Consider the following 20,837-nt stretch of genomic DNA (forward strand, 5'->3'; position numbering starts at 1 on the left):
GGTGAAAAAGTACACAAATCACACCTCTCTGCAACGCGTTTTTTTTTTCAATTATTCAACGCATTGGAAACGAGTTTCTTGAACCAGAGATATTCTTATTTAATGCATATTCTGTTTCGTTTAACTCGTTCGTAGTATGTGCGGATTAACAGATAATCTGTAGTAAACATTAAAAATTGGCGGGTTTTTCAGTGCTCTTAAAATCCGAAACACATTTGTAATTTTAAGTTAAATTACTAGTAAACACGTGTTATTTAAAGGAGTTTGGCGGTGGTATGTTCCCAAATGTAATAAATAGTACTAAAATATATTGGAAAAGTTATTCAAAGTACAATTTAAATGAAAATAAGTTAAAATTACACTTGTAAAATAAGATTAAAGATTCGTCGGGCGATACGAAACTAGTTTGCGTTTTCAATTTTAAGACGATTTAAGTTTTAAGCCCCGTTTAAATCTATAAAGATTTCGCTCGAAACTTCTGGATTTGTTTTACGATTCGTATTTTTACATTTAAATAAATAAAAACGTTAAAATAGATACATAATGATTTATTGAAATATCAAATGACGAATTGTAAATTAAATTGCCATTATTTATCGAAGTATAGAATTAAAAAATATATATAATTTGTATTAATTTTCGACACTTTTAATATTTTAATGGCAGTGAAATTAAAAAAATCCTTTTATATCTTCCCTTTTCCCTGCCTCGTCTCGGTCTGCTAAATCTCGGAAATTTTATTTTTTTATAAATATGAACAAGTCTTTGAATATGCTCAATATAATATATGTATATGCTCGTTATAACTTAGCCTGGCTTTAACTATAATTATTATTATTATATGATTATTAATTTTGACTCCTGACTTGATTCAGTCAAAGATGGTATAGAGTATAAACATCTATGGCCATAATTAATATATTTTATACTCAATTAACACATGAATGATTATTAGGATGTTTGTAATTAAAATAATAGCAACGAAGCGAATATAATCGATTTTATTGGCTGCAGGTTCAGCGGTTATATGACGCAGTAATAATTAAATTTGTTTCGGTTTTATTAACCGTCAGATTGATCGATGATCGAATAACTCCCGAGTCTCGATTAGCATATTTTCAAATTTAAGATTCGTTGTAAAATATATTGTGAAAATATTATAGCGTATCTAAATAATGTGATACAAGTTTAAAATATATTTTGTGTGTTCAGTCAATTATGTTTTTTTTTAATTTTGTTTTTTAGAATATAATAATATGTTTATACACTTTATAAGGTGTAAGCTTTGTGTAGTCCTCTCTCCATATTAGTTTTATTCATTAATATTTTTTTCGATTATTTTAGTAATGCGGTCAAACTTACTGGTGTGCGGTGTTATATCTTCAAGATGTCAAGTCGAACAAGGTGTAATGCTGCTTTAGTAACATTCAGGTAAAAAAAACTTATGTATACGCGATAGAAGTTATACTTTTTTATCTTCGCCTTATTACGTACTTATTATACTTGTAACGGTGTGCGCGTGCATCCTAAAGTTACTCTCATCATAACGCACCCTAAAGTTACTCTCATCACTTTTCCCGCCAAAAGAAGTATAACTTCAAAAACTGATTGTAAGTCTTTAATGCCAAGTTCTCGTCAATTCTATTTTTCAATTGAAGCTAGTTGTTAACATTTTTAACTAAACTGAATATATTATATTTTGATTTTTAATAAATAGTTTTTTACAAAATAAAAATGTGTGTTACAACGCAATATGTGGTAGGTTATCGAATGTAGACATTTACGTCAATTATTTCGTGCGGAACAATTGTTTAGGGTTCGGCGGGTTTAGGGTAGTCAACGTAATTCACATAAAATCTTCATTAAGTTGTAGAGACGATATTATATTATGTAATTATTATCTTCACAATGCTTATATAAAACATGAACGAATTTCACTGCATAATTTACATTGAAACCTATTTAATTCAATTATTATTAATTACAATTTCAACATTGTAATACAGAAAAATAAAATATATAGGTCAAATACATCAGTGTTCTACTTTCAAACCCTCCACCTACATTTCATAATCTATAAGCCCTTCTTTGAATCTGTGGATAACAAAAGTAGAGTTTTATTGTCTATGATTTATCGATGCGCCATCAACTAGATAGTCATTGTAAAACTTTCTATTGTGTGATCTGTGGATTCTATAGCTATCGGTAATTTGTGTAGGCATGTGCCTACATTGAGAAAATCATTGATTATTCTTGCCTGGTCTATTTTGCTACTGATTTTAAAATTGAAATTATGTCTTATTATATCTAAGAAAGACTTTAGTTGTGTCTTGGACGTAGTAAAGTGGCCATAGTTCACCAAATTATAGTGGATTCCAAATTATCAAATTGGAGTGTCTTGTTCACGTTTCATTATTTATTTTTAACTAAGTTTACAAATCAATAAATGGTATCTGTTATTTTTGCCGCGGACGACAGCATGACTTATTGTATTTATAATATTGATATTGTTTTACGAGTTCAACCTGCAAATAAAATGTATGCGATTAAAGAAGTGTCCGCGGTGTAATTTTATTTCGCTCTCGAACAAATTTAATACCGCCTCTAGGTGATTTAATGGCGACTAATGACCTCACCAGTCGCGAAACTAATCGGCCGACCGGTTGGGAATCTTGTTTGGATTCTTTTTGCTTTATCCTTTTCATAGTAGATATTAAAAGTACATTTTAAATGCCTTCAGATTTGTAAGTAAAAGTCTGAAGTCTGAATATTTGTAAGCGTTATGTAAACATCTAGTGAACGAATTTCGATGCAATTTCTTATTGTATTGAATTTAATTGCCTTATGACATGTTCACTATCGCAGATTTTTCGATTACGTTTAAATCAAACAAGTTTGGTATGGAGAATATTAAATATGGTTGCATGGGAGCCGGCTTGTATGTAACAACAAAACATGGAACCCAATGTTGGTTCTGGAAGTCGGAAGGTTAAAAGTTCTGTGTGAGCGTAGAGACCTGGCAGGAACATTAAATGTTATGAGTTCAAGAAGATCTGAACAACTTATTTCATATACGCATATTTTTCTCACAGTGACACAATCTATCAAATTACGCCTAGTACATATTATTAGGTCAGCGATTAACTTTAAGCGTCTTATAGAACGGAATCTTGCAGCCTATTACAGCCTATTTGTAGCTACTAAGCTGCCTCCGCAAACTTAATTTCGCCTTTATATGACTTTTCATCTTTTTAGTAGCAACATATGGATATTCTGCTGTGCTACTCCACAGAATATGTTCGGTTTTCCAGAATACCCACTAAACAGAACCTTACTATTTAAATTATTTTATAACATATTATTAGCAGTCTTTATGTGTAAGAGTCTTTGAAATATAATCCTAAGCCAAGTGACGTCAATAAAATCGAAAGTTATATAGGATGGTCACGCCTATATTATGTGCAATTATTGTGATCCATTCATAACCGAATAGTTGTGAACTTTGTAATCACTGTGTCAAATGCTCGACAGTCGATGTTATTTTGTGGGTGGAGTTGCAGATGTTGCGATTCTAGATACGCACACATTTCAATGTTCAAAGTATTAATATAAACTCAGATACATATTGAGAAGAATAAGTGTAAAAAATACACGTTATTATTTCCAATCCGATACAAAAGTCAAGTAGATCGGATTAGAAAACAGGATTTAAAAATAAATATCTGTATCAAATTAAAAATCAAAATTTTATATAGGTAACACAATATACACTATAACTCTCCGCCACTCTTTTTGTAAGTTTTTAAGGAGCTGGAACCATTATCTAACTGACATCTTAAGTTATTAATTATTATAAAATGAGAGGCAAAGATTTGTTCTCTATCAGCAGGAGGCATGGTGAAATAGGAGCACGAACTGACATTATACGCATACACGAATTCAAGTACATAAGTCAATAAAGTAGTACCTGTTCACGAGTATGACGCATGGCCAGCCATCGGCCCCCTTACTTATTTTAGAGAGAGAGATAACCCGACGCATGGAAACCGGCGACTCTCATCTCTGAGGTCGTAAGTTCGATCCCCGGATGTGGATGGATGGATTTTCCTTCTATGTGCTTATTTAACATTCAGTCAAACTGTGAAGGAAAACCAGCTTGGCTTGCCTTAGACCCAAAAATTCGAGGGTGTGTGTCAAACACAGGACTCAGGAGGCTTGCAGGTGCCTATGAGATTGACACATGATCATGAAACAGATGCATAAATCTGAGGTCCAGACCAAGTAGGTTGAAGCGCCACTAATATATATTTTATTTCTAGTGAACTTTAAAATTTAGATATCTTTTAACCGTTATCTTTTAAACGATAGTTCCCAAATTTGATTTCATAAAAGGTTTAATATTCACTTAAAATCGAAAATAGTTAAAGTTAATAGCATAAAACATCAATATGATATATTATTGTTTGTTTAAATAAGTATGTATATTTTTCCACATTGTGCTTATTTACTAGAACAGTAGGGAAACGGGTAGGCTCAGCAGTTCAGTAATACCAGCGCCCATGGACGCTCTCAATTAAGAGACCCAAAGAACCACAACATGACCTTATTACTACTGTACAAATAGATTAGAATTTATTAATTTATCAGAATGAAATATTTGCTTTAAATTTGTAAGAATCATAATAACCTAGCGTAAAGAAATATATAGTACTAACAGGTATTTGAATGATCTAGCTCTCTACATCTCTGTGACGGAATTCTTTTAATGTCAAGCGCAGGCCTCTCTGCAGGGAACGAGTATAATTGGTTAAATCACTTACGTTGTTCGCTCGATCTTGTTCTATTTATAATACAGACTATTGTGTGCAATTTTCTATTATTTCGCAAGGATTTAGACTTTCCTCATTTGTTAGTTAGCTATTCATATATACTTACTAACTGCTAACCATAAAAATGCGTAAATAGTTTTATTTAATAATTATTATAGAAATAATGAATATTTCGTATAAATAGTTTTATAAAACTAGAAACCATCAAATCAAAAATTGAACAAAACAAACTAAAATATCTTTATACATATAGGTAAATAAGTACACTTATGAACGTCAAAAAAAAATTAAATTAATTGTAAATTTACATTTACTACCAGTGCAAGTCAAGGGCGTAGAGTGGACAAGAAGAACTGGCAAGAAACTTTCCGCCACTCTTTTGCAATCTCCAAGTTTTTAATACAAATTGTTTGAACTGGAGCAAATCACTCCCAAGGATTAGGATCATTTAAGTATTCGTCACATTTATAAAAAACTTTATTGATTAATTTACTTTTAACGAGGGCTTTGAATTTATTTAGTGATAATTCTTTAATTTTGAATTTGTTGTAAAAACGAATACAATCGAAATGCACAGATATATTTTGGTAATTGGTTTAAATTCCTTACATAAAGTGTTTTTCCAGTTTGTATATAATCAACAAACGAGCGGGCACATAAGAATAAAGAATTACGTGCTAATCCCTTGACAACAGCAATCCATTTAACAAATTCATTGCATTCCATATTAGGATTTAAGAATGAAATTAACTCGTCTGTTATAATAAAAACCCTTCACCAATAACATTTAGAAGCACTCAGCCTACGCGAATCTTTACACCGTTCTGGGCCCATTTATCGTTCGTCGACGGTCATTAATGATTCTAAATGAGCCTCTAAGACGCCGAGAAAGCCTGCGATTGTTTTATCGTTGCAATTAAACCCGATCTATAGATCTTGAATTGAAATTGATCGACTGAAAGATTTTAATGATATTTTTGTTAATGTGTTTTTAATTGAAAATAGAATAATCGGAGATGTGCCCTAAGCACTAGGAAACCCTTTGTAAGACTCGCGGTTTTAATAGGTGCATGAAGATGTTGACCTAAAATATATACAACTGAATGCATTTGAAGAGAACACTGGCACTTGAAAAATATAAATTCATATAATGTTGCAGCAAAAATTGTACAGTGTTATACGTTGTCGTCGTCGTAGACGAGTTTAGTTCCGAGTTTTGTGTGTAAAGCGAGTATTATTGCGCACTTAGAAACAGCTGATGTACACAGCCTGAGTTTGAACGCACGACCTCAGAACGCCACTTCTTTAAGAGAACGATCAACTTGATTTGTTACGTGGTGACGTGGAAATTCTGTTATAATTATGTGTGTATACCACCCCGTGAAATATAAAAGTATGTAAATTAATAGTAATCTAAAAAACACTTAATAACAATAATAGCTTACATCTAGGAATACAAAAAATTAACAACTGATTCTACACCCTTAAAAGGCGAACACAGTATGCGTATTATTTAATATGTGATAAGTATCGCAAAATTTGGAAAATATAGATCTGCGAAACTCAGTAAAAGAGGTGGAAAGAAGGCAACAATTTTACGAACCGAGATTTTGCTCTTACCATGTTCTCATAGAGTTGTTACGTCGAAAGGAAAGCAATCTAGTGCTTCAGAGACTAGGCCTCTGTGTGCCACCGTTATTATTATTACCCTCATTGAATACCAACTTCTCGAAAGAGGCAAACTTGACACAATGCATGGAAATAATTAATGAACAACATAGATTAATTAAGTTTTTAATTCTCCGGTCAGTCGTATTACTGTTTCTTGTTTCATTCTATGTATTGTTTTGTATGAGATATAAATGTAGATAGTTGATCCGTTGGAGTAATGTATAATGGAAGCTTATTATATTTAAAAAAATCCGGGATAAATTTATTAGTCAAGTAGTTAGTAATAACTGCCTAAGAATGCAGGACGGTTGCGTTTGTTATTTCTGAGCAATTCTGACATAATATTTAAAATGTTTTATTTCCTAAAGTGCATGTAAACTTCACATTAATATGCATAACCTATTGAGTTTTGACAAGCGCTAAATGGGAAACGGATGATTTCTTTCATTCCATATGGAGAATATGATTTAAGGAGACGATGTAATAACGTTGAAATTACTTGTCAACATTTATGTTATTTATATGGGTTCTATTATCATAAACAGACCGTTTAAGCGTACATCATAAGTCTTATAATCATTGAAAAATAATTGGAAAGGAGATAGAAATCCTGGCGTATACAGAGAGCTCGTACGAACGAGTGTTAAGTCCTAATCTGCCAACTTATTTTCTTCACAGGCTAGTTATGAACACAAGAAGCCACCACTTCGAACGAAATTACACCCAGAATCAAATGCTTGACTTGACTTTCTTCCCATTCGAAGATAGGTAATATCTACTATGATTGTATGTAGATGAACACACATCCTTATCGTTTAAAGTTTAAAGATTTTACTACGACTAATAATTGCTCAATTTTATTATCCTGTTTTAAGTTCAGATGGTTTTCAATGTAATTAGTAATTTAGGTGCTGCATATGTTTCGGTTTATATATAGTTAAGGAGTGCTTAGGAAATAACAACAGTAACTATTTTATTGCGCGCGGGAAAAACGACGAGCGCTGCCAATCGTACGCTACACAGTATAATTATACACACTGTCGCAGTACAAAATGTGTGGTATACATAAACTAACCGTTTATACTTGGACTCAAAACGAAACTTTGGTTTAATTTGTGAACCTAAGCTCCATTAACCACTGAGGCATGGAAATTCCTTTTACAAATATTGCTAAAAATAAACCGGAAGTTGGTCAAACCGATAAGGAACTCGTTATTCGTATGAAAAAAGATTGTTATTATACTCTTGAGCGATTAGTTATATTAGATTGAGCGATTTATTTTTTATTTATTTATTTATACGTCGTTGCCATAATATACATAATTATACATATACAAAACAACAGTAAGTAGGTTACATAAGTTATTAGGCAGCGGGCGGCCTTATCGCTAATGAGCGATTTTTTTCCAGGCAACCCTAATATGGAACAATAATAAAAAAACACATACAGAGGGTAAAGAACAAGAAGTGCTTAGTTAATTAAGAATTAATAAAGAAACTTAAAATGACATGCAACTATAACTAGAATAAAATAAAATAAAACCTATGGAAAAAAAGTTAATAATAGTATATATAAACAGACATGTAAAAGCTGTGCCACAGTTTAAATGACTTACAATTAATATATTATTTACTTATGTTTATGCTGTTAAAAAAAACTTAAAAGACAATTTATATGTTATATACATTGTTAGTAAAAACACCTGTTTTATATTATATCCATACAAAAATCTTTGCAAGCTTTGCATTTCAGTAAACTTCATTTAATACGTAGTTATATAAATATATTGTAAATAATAATTCAGTGGCGCTACAACTCCATATGGGCTATATAAAAATGTAATATAATCTTTGCGTACTAAGCTAATGTCAGAGCCGGTATTTTTCTCACAATAGACGTATAATTTACTTTGTTATTTATGAAAAATTCTTTTCTGTATTAGTTAAACACCTGTAAAGAAGACTTAAAACTGATGTATTGAGGTTTGTAAAATAAGACTTTCAGTTATGAAGTACAATGTCGCTTATGGAAAGAATATATATCTACTTATTGCATCATTTTAAGCATCTTCTAAATTGTGATTGGTTGATATTAATAATTTTTCTTTTTCATACAGAATTTGATTGACTTTTGCCTAATCTTAAGTCAGATACTGTCCAGGCAAATGACTATTTAACCGCTGTTTAAAAAAGAGTAAAGTTCAATATAGTTTAGTTAGTTCACATGTGTGTGCGCCGAAATAAATACGCGTTATTCTATAAGACAAATATTAAGCTCAAAACTAAAATAGCAATACACTTGTCCGTGCCAACACACCATTAATTCAAATCCACAAAAATTAATCCGACGTAATTAGTATGGCAGAAACAGTAGGTATACAATATCAATCGTTGCTTGTAGTTTTTATACAGAGCGCTGTTAAACATCACAGTCGCGTGTGTAAGCGCCTTATGTGCTGTTCGCACGCGATGGTACAGACGCGACGAAAAATGCTGCGAGAGTTGAAAATATTTTGCAGACTACTCAAGCAGTTATATTGCAATTGGATTCTACGTTTGAAAGGTGTATGTATATTTTTTATTTTACAGGGAGGAGCCAGACGGGCAGAAGCTCACCTGATGCTAAGTGACACCGCCGCCATGGACACTCGCACTACCAGAAGGCTCGCAAGCACGCTGCCGACCATTTAAGAATTGGTTCGCTCTTTTCTTGAAAGATCCTAAGTAGATAGTAATTAAATCGCACATGTTATAATGATGCATACAATAATTTCGTTCTCTGTACAACTATCACAAATAGTGTATAAGATACGTAATTATAGTTAAAAATATACGATTCTTATTTAGAAAATAACTTAAAAACCCAGACACACCTTTCCATTACCTTCCAAGCACATTTTGATAGCCATTTGAAAGAAAAGACCTAAAAAAAAACTCCCCAATCTACCAGTAAATGCCAATTTGTGCGTGTGTACGACAGCGTCCCATTCGAGGATTCAAAACACTTTTGACGTCGACTGTATTTTCAACCCTTTTATTTTTAAAAGCAGCGCCTCCGCCAGGAATGATCGAATGTCTCGTATCCGTGTTCTACATTTAAACTTATCCCTTTTCAATGTTTGTAATTTGTTAACTATTTAAACTTTATACGTCAAATACTCTTTCTTTATGGTTTTCGAAGGGAATGTTGTTCGTTGAAAAGCCACTTTAGAAATCTATTAAGAAATATAACTACTTAGAATTGGCCATACATCCACAGAGCTCATCTGGCTCTCTGATATGTCAAAAATCATTCGAAAAACAATTAGTGATTTCGCGAAGCACCTTTGATTATTTTGATTAAAGATTTGTGACACATTTTCAAACCTCCATCGTTGTTTAAAATTGGTAAAATCACTTTTGGCGTAAAATAATTTATACCTATACGAGGTGAGCCAGGTTAAAAATTAAAACAGTGCGTACGTACAAAGTACACATGTCAGTGAAACTTCTTTGTAAATTAATTATTACTAGGGTAAATGCCCCAATATAGATCATGTACCAGTATTTATATATTCATACTGTTTACACACGTGCTAATCTATATATATAAAAGAAAGTCGTGTTAGTTACACCACTTATAACTCAAGAACGAAAGAACAGATTTGAGTGAAAATTGGTATGGAGGTAGCTTAGAGCCAGGAGACGGACATAGGATACTTTTTATCCCGTTCGACAGCGTTCCCGTGGGACTTGACATGAAACGTCAGTCACTATAAAAAGTGGTATAACAAATAAGAATCAGACTTGGAATAATAAAACGCAAATGATAGCTATGTAATTGACGTATAATGACAGCTGTGTAATGACGTATATATGACAATTTGATATTTGTAAGAAATCAATATTCAAAATATTTCTATTAAATAAATACGTTTAATTATTTTTACAATTTACAATTTAATTATAATGATAGTGCTATTGCCCATTCGTATAAACAGTGAAGAGAACTATAAAACTCGGTATTGTCGTATGTATACAGTTCATCCAAAGAATGATGAATGTTTCTATTTGTTGTTGTTGTCGAATGACGCATTTAATCGAGTATTGGAACGGGAACGTGAATATGATCACCAGGAATTAGATTTAGTAGTTCAAACGAATGTACCCCTGTTGAAATACCAACAAAAGGAAGTTTATGATACTTTAATGAAGGCAAACGATGATGAAAATGGTGGTTTATATTTCCTAGATGCCCTTGGTGGAACTGGCAAGACATTCCTCATGTCATTAGTTTTAGCAACTGTTCGGGCGAGATCCAACATAGCGGTTGCAGTTGCTTCTTCTGAAATAGCAGCCACATTGTTAGAAGGATGCCGTACGGCTCATTCAGAATTAAAATTACCGTTAAATCTTCAAACTATTGGAGAACCAACGTGTAATATTGCAAAACACTCAGCAATGGCCAAAGTTTTAGCGGCATCGAAAATCATCATCTGGGACGAATGCACAATGGCGCATAAACGTGCATTGGAAGCACTTAACCGAACATTAAAAGATTTACGCAATGAATCGAGATGTTTTGGAGGAGCAATGATTTTACTGTCTGGCGATTTCCGCCAAATACTGCCAGTAATTCCAAGATCTACGGCTGTCGACGAAATAAACGCTTGCCTCAAATCGTCAAATCTATGGCGCTATGTGACGAAACTGCAGCTGACAACAAACATGAGAGTTACATTGCTTACTGATAAAAAAGAAGAAAAAGAAGAAAAAGAATAAAGATGTAGATGACCTGAACTACATAATGGTATGCGTTTGGTGGTTAGAAAATTGAAGAACAATGTAATTTACGCTACGATAATGATAGGAAAATTCAAAGGTGAGGAAGTTCTTATTCCGAGGATCCCGATGATCCCAACCGATATGCCGTTTGAATTTAAAAGACTTCAATTTCCGATACGTCTTGCATTTGCCATGACCATCAACAAATCACAAGGCCAATCCTTAAAAGTTTGTGGTTTAAATCTAGAACATTCATGTTTTTCCCATGGTCAATTATACGTGACATGTTCACGGGTCGGAAGACCATCAGCGTTGTTTGTTTTTGCGCCTGATAATAAAACAAAAAATGAAAAAATGTGTATCACAAGGTACTTAAGTGAAAAGCAACCTATGTACTAAAATACAGAAATAATAATGAATGATTAATGTAGGTATTTAATTTTTGTATTTTTTCCAATAAAAAAATCCAAACTGCTTATTTATTGCCATTAAGGCGGAACAAAGTTCGCCGGGTCAGCTAGTGATTATATAAATAGTAAAAAAATCTGCGTTTACTGCACAAGAGGTTATGCGATAGAATTTCTATCAAAGTTCTAATATGTAACTACTAAACAAATACATCAACCAATAGCGTGTATTTTTTCTCGTTCTGCCTTTCTGTCTCACTCAATTGGTCTTAATCGCTCTCTCCCTTTTATTCGACCGAAACGCTGCACATTTTCGTGACGTTCCGTAAAAATTTTACCTTCATGCGCCTAAAGAAGTTTCTCTCCAATAATCAGTAGCGCTTCAACCTTTTTTTCTTTTACACGACGTTTGTAAGGAGCTGCATTGCACCATGCTCCATATGACATCTTGAGTAATAACGAATAATAAAATAAATTAAAAACAAATATTTGTCCCCTACCAGCAGGTGGCAGTGGAATAACACGCAAATACGTAGTATAAACAACGAATATCACCGCCTACACGAATTCAAGTACGACTAGTCACCACAAGTAGCACCCGTCCACGAGTATGACGCATGGCCAGCCATCGGCCCTCTCGCCATATTTTAGGGAGAGAGACTTCACGACGCATGGACGCCTGTACAGTACTGTGCATGTACATTGTAGTTCATTTGTTAATTTGTAGGTTATGCTCAGTAGACATGTTTTTATTATTAAATGGAAAACGGCTTGATATCGAAAACACAATGTAGAGAATGTCTTAAAGCTTACGCCGCCAAGTCACGAATAATGAATTAAGTTATTACGCCTTTTTAATTTATCGCCGCTATTTCAACCCTCCATAATTTGAATATAAATTGTAGGAAAATTGTATTACGCCACAAAGTTTAGTACAATAAAGAATAGAGTGTGGTGTCAGTAGCTACGTTATGCAATACAAAAAGGTTCTGTATAGAGTACTTATACCAGCAGACCCGGTATTGTTTTTCATTCGGACTATTCAGTAGTTATAGAAAAATCAGTCATCTATAAAACCTGGACTTAGATTTCTGTATCTATTTCGTAATCATTTTTTTAAATGAGTAAGATCGCCTGTTCCGTCAGAAATATAGATTTTCTAAGGCTGGTGTTATATGTTTTAGTTTATTTTCTGTTCTTCAGATATTGATAGCTAGTATTTTACACCTGAACATCAAATATTTATTATATCTTTCAGTGTAATATACTTCAACTATATTATTTTTATTAAGTTTCATAGAGCATGATGCTGCTTGTTAATGTCTCACTTAGCGGTCTGTCTCTACAATAATCCATCGAGTAACAAGGGAAATATTAGAGTAAAGATTTGATTATTCTAAAATGTCTTTAACCGACCAGCTGATAGTTATTTTGTTGCTCAGTATTAATGCAATGTTCTGTTTTATTTACCATTTTAATATATTAAATTTTTTATTAACTATTTTTTACTAACTAAATATTTTTATTAACTTAAAACAGGATATGAAAATCTACCAATCAACTTCCAAAAGAAAAAGTCAAACTGACATAAACACGGTTATCATAGAATTAAGTTTATTTAGGTAATAAGTTTCTGCTTTTTTCTTAAGTTTATCTATGAATTGCGATGTTGCCGTCTTGTGATTATGGCATAAAGGGGGTATAGTTAGTTACGAGTTTATTCGTAAGAAATTATGATCTCTTTTTATCTTATTCTAAGCATATGTCTTCCTATAGAGGTTATAATCGTTATTTAGGGGTATTTGAAATTTATTTTAGTTAAACTCTTTTGTCTCCTCTATACAATGATAGATGAAATGAAAATTATTCTAGTTATAGTAAATTAGTTTAGGGGGAAAAATTCTGCACGTGTTAGTTAAGACAGACTGTCCATTGGGGCACGCTGAAACGCTAAGCCGGCACTGCTCTTTCCTTGCTAGTCTTTTTTAATAGGGAATGTAAATTAAACACATTGTAATTTTTTTAAATTTTTTCTAACATCATAAACTTTATTCTCGACACTTAACTAGTGTTTTAGCCCCTAAATCAAACTATTGCACTAGTATCATACCATCAAAGGTGATGAAAGAATTTACTTTCTGACATTCCTATTTACCTTTCCGTATACATCAGGGAAGGCGTCCTTGCAGTGGGGAAGGGAACTCCTCATCTTGTCATAAAGGGTGTGGTCAAACATATTTCGGAATTCCTCTTCAGTTGTAAATGTATCGGCGTATAGCATTTGGAATCCACGATGGTGGGTCACAAAGCTTTCAATACGACGTGTTGAAGACACCTGAATGACGGATCTTTATATAGAGAAAGAACTCGATAAATTTAGGGTTTGGATGAACATTGATGTTAATTTGTATGTATTTATACAATAGGCAACTTGATAATATGAAAGATAAAATTTTATTCAGTGTTATTTATATGAAACATTTTTTAAAATGCATTATGAATTAAAATAACTTCTGAAAATTAAAAATAATGATTTTTATACGTCAAGAGACACAAAACAGCCACAGATTAGCGGTTTTGACGATGACATAGTACCTATGGTCTCGCCTATATAATGCTTGTAATATCTCAACATAATATATGTGTATTTGTTAAATTTAACACATAAAAAAACTTGAGACTTTTTAAGTGCCATATAGTGATGTTAATATAAATTTTAAAAGCCTTATACAGAATCAAAACATATTTTTTGTAGGTTCACAATAATTATAGGAAATGCTTTTAAACTTTATTAATTATAATACGTGATTAGCGAATTAATATAAAAAGAAAACAAAAAAAAAATAGTAGAAAAAAATGTTTTGAGGTTATATTTAATGTTTATATTCGCTATATTATTTTATAAAACATTTATAATTTATTCGCACTAACAATTTACTGTTAGATATATGAAAAACAGGACTAAATAATACAAATAGTATATATAACTGTGAATGACATACCTATAATTATTGAATTAAATAAATATTTCAAGCAAAATACATAATATTGTAACAAATTTGGAACTTGGAACCCTGTTATTAGGTTTAAAAAAATCTTACAGTTTCATATCCTTCCGCTTTAGGTACTCCATACACTCCAATATCAACGAACATCTGCCAGTCACTAGAATTCACCTTCAGTTGGCCAGGGTTATTGAATAGCTTGAAAGGACACAACCATATGGGGTAAACCTGGAAATGATTACAGAGATTTATGGTACGCAACTAAATCTAGAGATCTTAATAAACGTTACCTAATAACCCATATGAAATAAAACCTATGGTAAATAAACTTTTATTTGTACACTAATATTATTTTTATACTCGTCAGTAATAAATATAAATACCTCAAATTCCTTATCAAACAGTTGTATCGCTTCCTCCATGACATCTACGGGAACCAACATATCCTGAATCACGTGAGCTTTGTTGTAGAGCTTTGTAACTGCTTCCGGTTGAGTGAGCTTTAGCAGGGAGACTTCTGGGGGCATCATCCATCCGAATAACATACGAAATACCGGATTATTGCCGAAAGGAATTATATCCTGAAAAACAATGTCCTTTATAACAACGTTGAAGCCTTTAAATCAATAACTTAGACGCAATTAAACACTTGTTTAATTTAGTCTATTACAATAACAACTGTTATTGATCTAAAGCTCAGTGGACTTATTGGAGTAAGAAATTTGGTCTCCTGTATATTTGCGCAGGCATTACTCAGATAATTAATCATACTAAGGATTCTGGTAGGAGGTAGAAATACTGCTTCAGAAATGTCTTTTTTTTTGTAACAACTATTTCTACAAGGTTTTGATGTGAAACATCTATAGCCGCACGTAAAACATGCCGTGGCGACACGTCGCCACGCTATATAATGGTATATACATACAATATATATACAGTAGTAAATTTTTGTATTTAATGAAAATAATTGTTTATTTAATAAATAGTCATCGTTATCTGGAAAAAAATCATAATATTTTATTTTATCATTATGACATATTTAGTTCCTATCACAATCTGTTCTTTTCTGCATACTACTTTTACGTAATAATGTCGATGTTTCACATCTGCCAGTCGTCCCGTGAGGACTCACATTTTTTTAAATCTGTAGTCTTCGACGTGGCTTTCATTTGCTCTGGATATAAATTGATTTGTGCAGTCCAAATCTAGAGATTATTTAAACCCTTAATTTCGTATTTGTAAGTATAAATACAATTATAACCTGATAATTAAATAAACTAAATAAATCGTTATACTTGTAGTTCCCAGAATAAGCTTCTAGTGTGTCTATGGTAGTAGTCCCGTAACGGAATGTATTCAACTACACACGTCTTCTGGCCTAGCTTATAATTCTCTAAGTGGTTCTCGACTTGAGTGAAGAACCAGGGAGAGTACCATCGTCCGATTGGATTGAACTGAAAAATAAATATTATTAAAAGTTATTCCAGAATCTCTCAGTATGGGCACTGCTCTTGCCACTGATATATCCCTAAATTCTTCAAATGTTTGTAAACTTCATTTCTATTTAACTATTATTTTCTTTTATTATGATTGTTTGGAAGAGATAAGCTAAATATTTTTGTTCCTGTTTGATATTTCCAACACACAAATGTATAGGATTTATAATATTTTTTATACATATACAATATTAGTTAAAATAAAAAAAAATGAATATTAAATAAAAATATTGACGTAAGTTCGTTGCATGTTTCTTACCGTTCCATCGTTTCCAATTTCATCCACCATATCACCGGTCATGATAACGCCACTGCTTTTATCAAAGAGGAGTGCTTCAAGGTACCGGTGTGGGTCCCGTTTTAATGCTTCTTCTTTAAATTTTGATGACAGGTCTAGCATATTTGTGTAAGGCTGGTATTCAAGCCGAATGTATCTGAATAAAAATAGAGTAATCTTATTTATTTAATTATAAGTAATCTAACAGCTTATGCTTATACATATTATAATACAAAATACTAAGACAATACAGAAAGCCAAAACAGATTACATAGATAAAAAATTTATATATAAAAAATCTTATCTAATCTTGACTAATTTACTTAAAAGAGAATACATTTTACTATAAGTACCTACAGTAACTATTTATTACGCAGATTATTTGATAAAGTAATTGTGTGTAAAGCGCTAAGTATAAGACTACCATCTGTCAAAACGTTTTAAATGTGACATAAAGGAGTATACCTAATCCTAGGTCTACCAAGCTTTCATGCGCTTCAACCACGTCAAAGTTAACGCCGATGCCACAAAGTTTTTAAATTGAACCCCATGAAAGATATTATTATTTGCGTCTATCATAATATGCAAACGCAGGTTTACCCTGTAATTTCAATTTCCGTGCCAGGTAATTCCAAGTTCAGCAATATTGACAGTAAATACACACACACACACACATACAGACAATATATTCATAATTATAGGAATCGTAATAAGCGAAACATTGAAATTGATTATATTACCGGGTAACTCTACTTCTAGTATAGACTTACTTTTTCGCAGGAACGACTTTAATAGTAACGGAAGTCAGAAATCCTAAAGTGCCATAGGACCATGGAACTGCATAAAACAAGTCTGCGTTGTTTTCCTAAAAAATATTCACTTTGGCATTTTAAACTATATAAACTAAGAAACATTGACTGTAATATTTCTGAACCTATTCGACTTAGGGTCTCAGAAAAGAGCGTACCAAATCTTAAAAGGCCGGTAACGCACTTGCGAGCTCTCTGACATTGAGAGTGTCCATGGAGGGTAAAATCATCTAAAGTTTATATTATTAGTAACCTACCTATAATTCAAAACAAAACCAAATATATTTCTCTCTAAAAAATTTAGAGATTTTTGTTCCTATTTAATTTTTATTTTGTTATATTTTCTTAACTATTTTTTTAAGAGGCCTATTATTGATTAGTAAATATGTATTAAAGATTACAGTTGAACATGACACTTGACAATTTCTTTCATTAAAACAGAGTTTTTAGATTTTATCTTGCTCTAATCTACGTGTGTAAAATTTCTGACGTCATATTATGTTGTATTTTAAAACTAATTGTTTTACAACTTATAAATAAATAATAATCCTATCACTTCTGTTGTTATAAAGAATGCAAGTGAAAGTGATTGTTACATAATATTGTTTATATATTATCTTATATGTTTTATATTTTCTTATACAAGGATTATTGCTTGTCACCACAGTATGTACCGATCTCTAATATTGAAGTGGTCAATTCTAATGTTGGGCTCTTAGTTGATTTTAAAAACTCGAAGCTAATTTATTATTTAAAATAATTTATGTACCTATTTTAAAATTATAAAAATATTTGTTGTACATTATATTTTGATTATACATGTTTCATAATAAAATGTTATAAAATAATATTATCAATTATTACTGTTACTAGTAGTGACAGTTGTTATATAAAAACATTTTTTTTTAATATAATTTGTGTAATCGAAATACGGGAACTGTACTGAATTTCTTGCTTAGATAGATAGTGCTCTGAACGGTCTTGTAAATAAATGTTTGACTATCTATGATTTGAACAAATAAAACATGATCATATGTAAAACAACTTTGATATATATTGAATATGTAAAACACATATTATGATCGTATTTTTCGTACATTACCTTACTACATGTGACCACCGATCCATCGGCCAATACCAGTTCATACTCCAGGCAGATGTGCTGGAAGAGTCCATGGATATGTGAAGAGGATTCCACTCCTGTACCCATAACCAGCCCACCCACTGTCAGCTGGTCCAATTCGGGTACAACCGCCAACGATAAATTTAGTGGTTCCAGGGTTTTAGATAACAGGCCCATTGTTACTAAGGGCTCACAACGTACGGTCTGCAATGAAAAAACATTTCTTGACCTTAGATTTATCAATGCGTTATCTGTCTAGTTAGTTTGACTGGCAATAAACAAAGAACAGTCGATTTGTGCACTGCCGTGATTCGAACGCACAGCCTTAGGGTTAAGAGACACTCTCCAATACTACTCTGATTTATTTATTTATTAACACTTCGTTGCAGAAACATATAAATGACATGATTAAATATAAAGGAGGGCAACTGGTGGCCTTATCGCTTTCGAGCGATCTCTTTCAGGCAACCACTATAATTATATCTTATTCGATATATCTTCAAGAAAGCTTTAAATATAGCGCCACTCAATGCCTGCCACCAGTTTGAATCAACTTACAAACCATTTAAAAATAAATATCGATAAAGATTGGCAAATTTTGTCATTAGACTCCCTTGCATAAAATTTGCATTTAATAATGAAAATATTTTTAAATGTGTTCACGTTTTTATTCTAATATTTAGAAAAAAATCTGCGCTCAATTGGGTGCATGGAATGTTGATCCTTATCCCTCATTAAAGGTCGATAAAAATCCTTACTATAGATATTATATTGTATTAACAACTTTGTAGTACGTAATATATCATACTTAAGTTTTTTATTTCATTTTAGTCGTGTGCTCAGATAATAACAAACCATATTACCAAATATGGTTTGAATACAAACAAAACCTAATTAACACATTTTTTCCTGTTAATTTTTATCTTCTACACTGTATATAGTACATACCATATTCTTCGTGTCCACCTCCAAAATGTCGACCATATCTATGTGTATATTCGTGAAGGTTTTTTTATAGAGACCCTGTCGGAATGACATTGTCTGCCACGTGGGTCGAGCCGTGCATAATCTGGTTTTGCGGTCTCCGGCTAACCAGGATTTGATCTTGAAAGAATGAAAAGGAAACCAGCTAGACATATGATATAATAATTATATTAGGGAATATAGATTAATAAGGACGGAAAATCAATTAAGCCTTCTAAACCGAATCATTATAATATACAACGTGATTTTTATATACATATTTTCATTCAAGGGACGACAGGTTCTAATAAAAATCTATATATAACTGTAACCGCGTACACATACGTATTTAATATATGATGTACTTAATGTTCATTTGGTGAGTATTAATCCTTAGATATTGACAAAACATTTTGATGAAAGAAGCTTTACAGATTTCGTAGAAACAAACACAAAAATGACAGCGAGCTTATTATAATCAAAACACTCACTTGTTTTTGCACTTTTTTCACTTTCTTGTCATGATTTCGTGGTGCTGTGTTGAGTTTAAAGACCACATAGTTCCTTGCCATCGACCAGATCTTCCATAGGAAGGAGAGGGGCATGAGGATCGTGATGGCAATCAGCCATCGATACTCTATTATAAGGTACTCGAGCAGAGAATCTGGTTGGGTCGACATCATCTTTCTGTAAATTATATATACGTTATGAGTAATATACAGCGTTTTTCTTATGTAATATATGTAATGATTTTAGTTCATTGGAGTGCTGATGTTGTTTGAAGACGGTAATTAGAGGTGCACGCATCTACAAAAAAATTATCCATCGGAGCAAGAAGCAAGACTCGCGACTTCTAAAAATTCCGATCTTACTGAAAATCTGATAAGGCACACGAACCTTGAGGTAGTGGACTTACAAATACAATTAACAAAAATTTACTTTACTGTATTTCAGTCAATAATTAAATAGTATTAATTTGAATATTATGTACGAAACAAAAAGATAAAAATAATCGCGTAAATTCTTACACTAAATCCGTCTTCCCAAAGGCAACGCCGGCTGAGATATGAATTCAACTCTAGGTCAATTTGTTTAACAATAATGAAACATGAGTAAGCTATTATAACCTTTATACCCGACCACTAACGGTCAAACTCTTATCATGTACGATTTGAGAAAATTGCTCATAGATAACTCTAATCGAATGTTATAAAGTTATTGTATAATATCCGTTATCTAGACACGGCAGATTGTAAAGCCAAAATACCTATTTACTTTTCACCCATTGTAAGTAACATAAGCGTAATAAAATTAACAATTTTAAAATGTCAGAATTCGAAACTTAATTGGATGATTTTTCGAAAAAATATTTCAATTTTTTCCGGAATTGTAAAGGTTTAAAATAATTCGCGTCGTATAAATTGCACCGGAATTAAAATGCATAAAACAGATTACATGTCGATGGGCTATTAAGAAAACCAGCATTTTAACAC

The 20,837-nt window shown here is 32.1% G+C and overlaps 1 protein-coding gene across 1 annotated transcript; it reads right to left on the reverse strand.

Annotated features, from left to right (window-relative positions):
• Positions 1-13,698: 13,698 nt before the first annotated feature.
• On the reverse strand, positions 13,699-20,455 carry LOC110995549 (delta(24)-sterol reductase). The gene is made up of 10 exons (XM_022262756.2): positions 20,373-20,455; positions 19,836-20,031; positions 19,330-19,485; positions 18,361-18,585; positions 17,220-17,314; positions 16,432-16,606; positions 15,972-16,130; positions 15,060-15,257; positions 14,773-14,904; positions 13,699-14,006 (listed from the first exon to the last, which is right to left on the reverse strand). The coding sequence occupies exons 2-10, from the start codon at positions 20,025-20,027 to the stop codon at positions 13,803-13,805; spliced, it is 1,536 nt and encodes a 511-aa protein (XP_022118448.2). The 5' UTR covers positions 20,028-20,031; positions 20,373-20,455; the 3' UTR covers positions 13,699-13,802.
• Between the last annotated feature and the right edge of the window lie 382 nt (positions 20,456-20,837).

The sequence above is a fragment of the Pieris rapae genome, chromosome 18 (genome assembly GCF_905147795.1).
Source record: "Pieris rapae chromosome 18, ilPieRapa1.1, whole genome shotgun sequence".
Classification (NCBI taxonomy): Eukaryota; Metazoa; Arthropoda; class Insecta; order Lepidoptera; family Pieridae; genus Pieris; species Pieris rapae.

Coding starts and splice junctions, on each gene's coding strand:
- LOC110995549 (XM_022262756.2), bottom strand. CDS start 20,027: ATGATGTCGACCCAACCAGATTCTCTGCTCGAGTACCTTATAATAGAG. Junction 16,607..17,219: donor AAAGTCGTTCCTGCGAAAAA/GTAAGTCTATAC, acceptor ATTTTTATTCAG/ATACATTCGGCTTGAATACC. Junction 14,007..14,772: donor AAGCGGAAGGATATGAAACT/GTAAGATTTTTT, acceptor TCCGTCATTCAG/GTGTCTTCAACACGTCGTAT.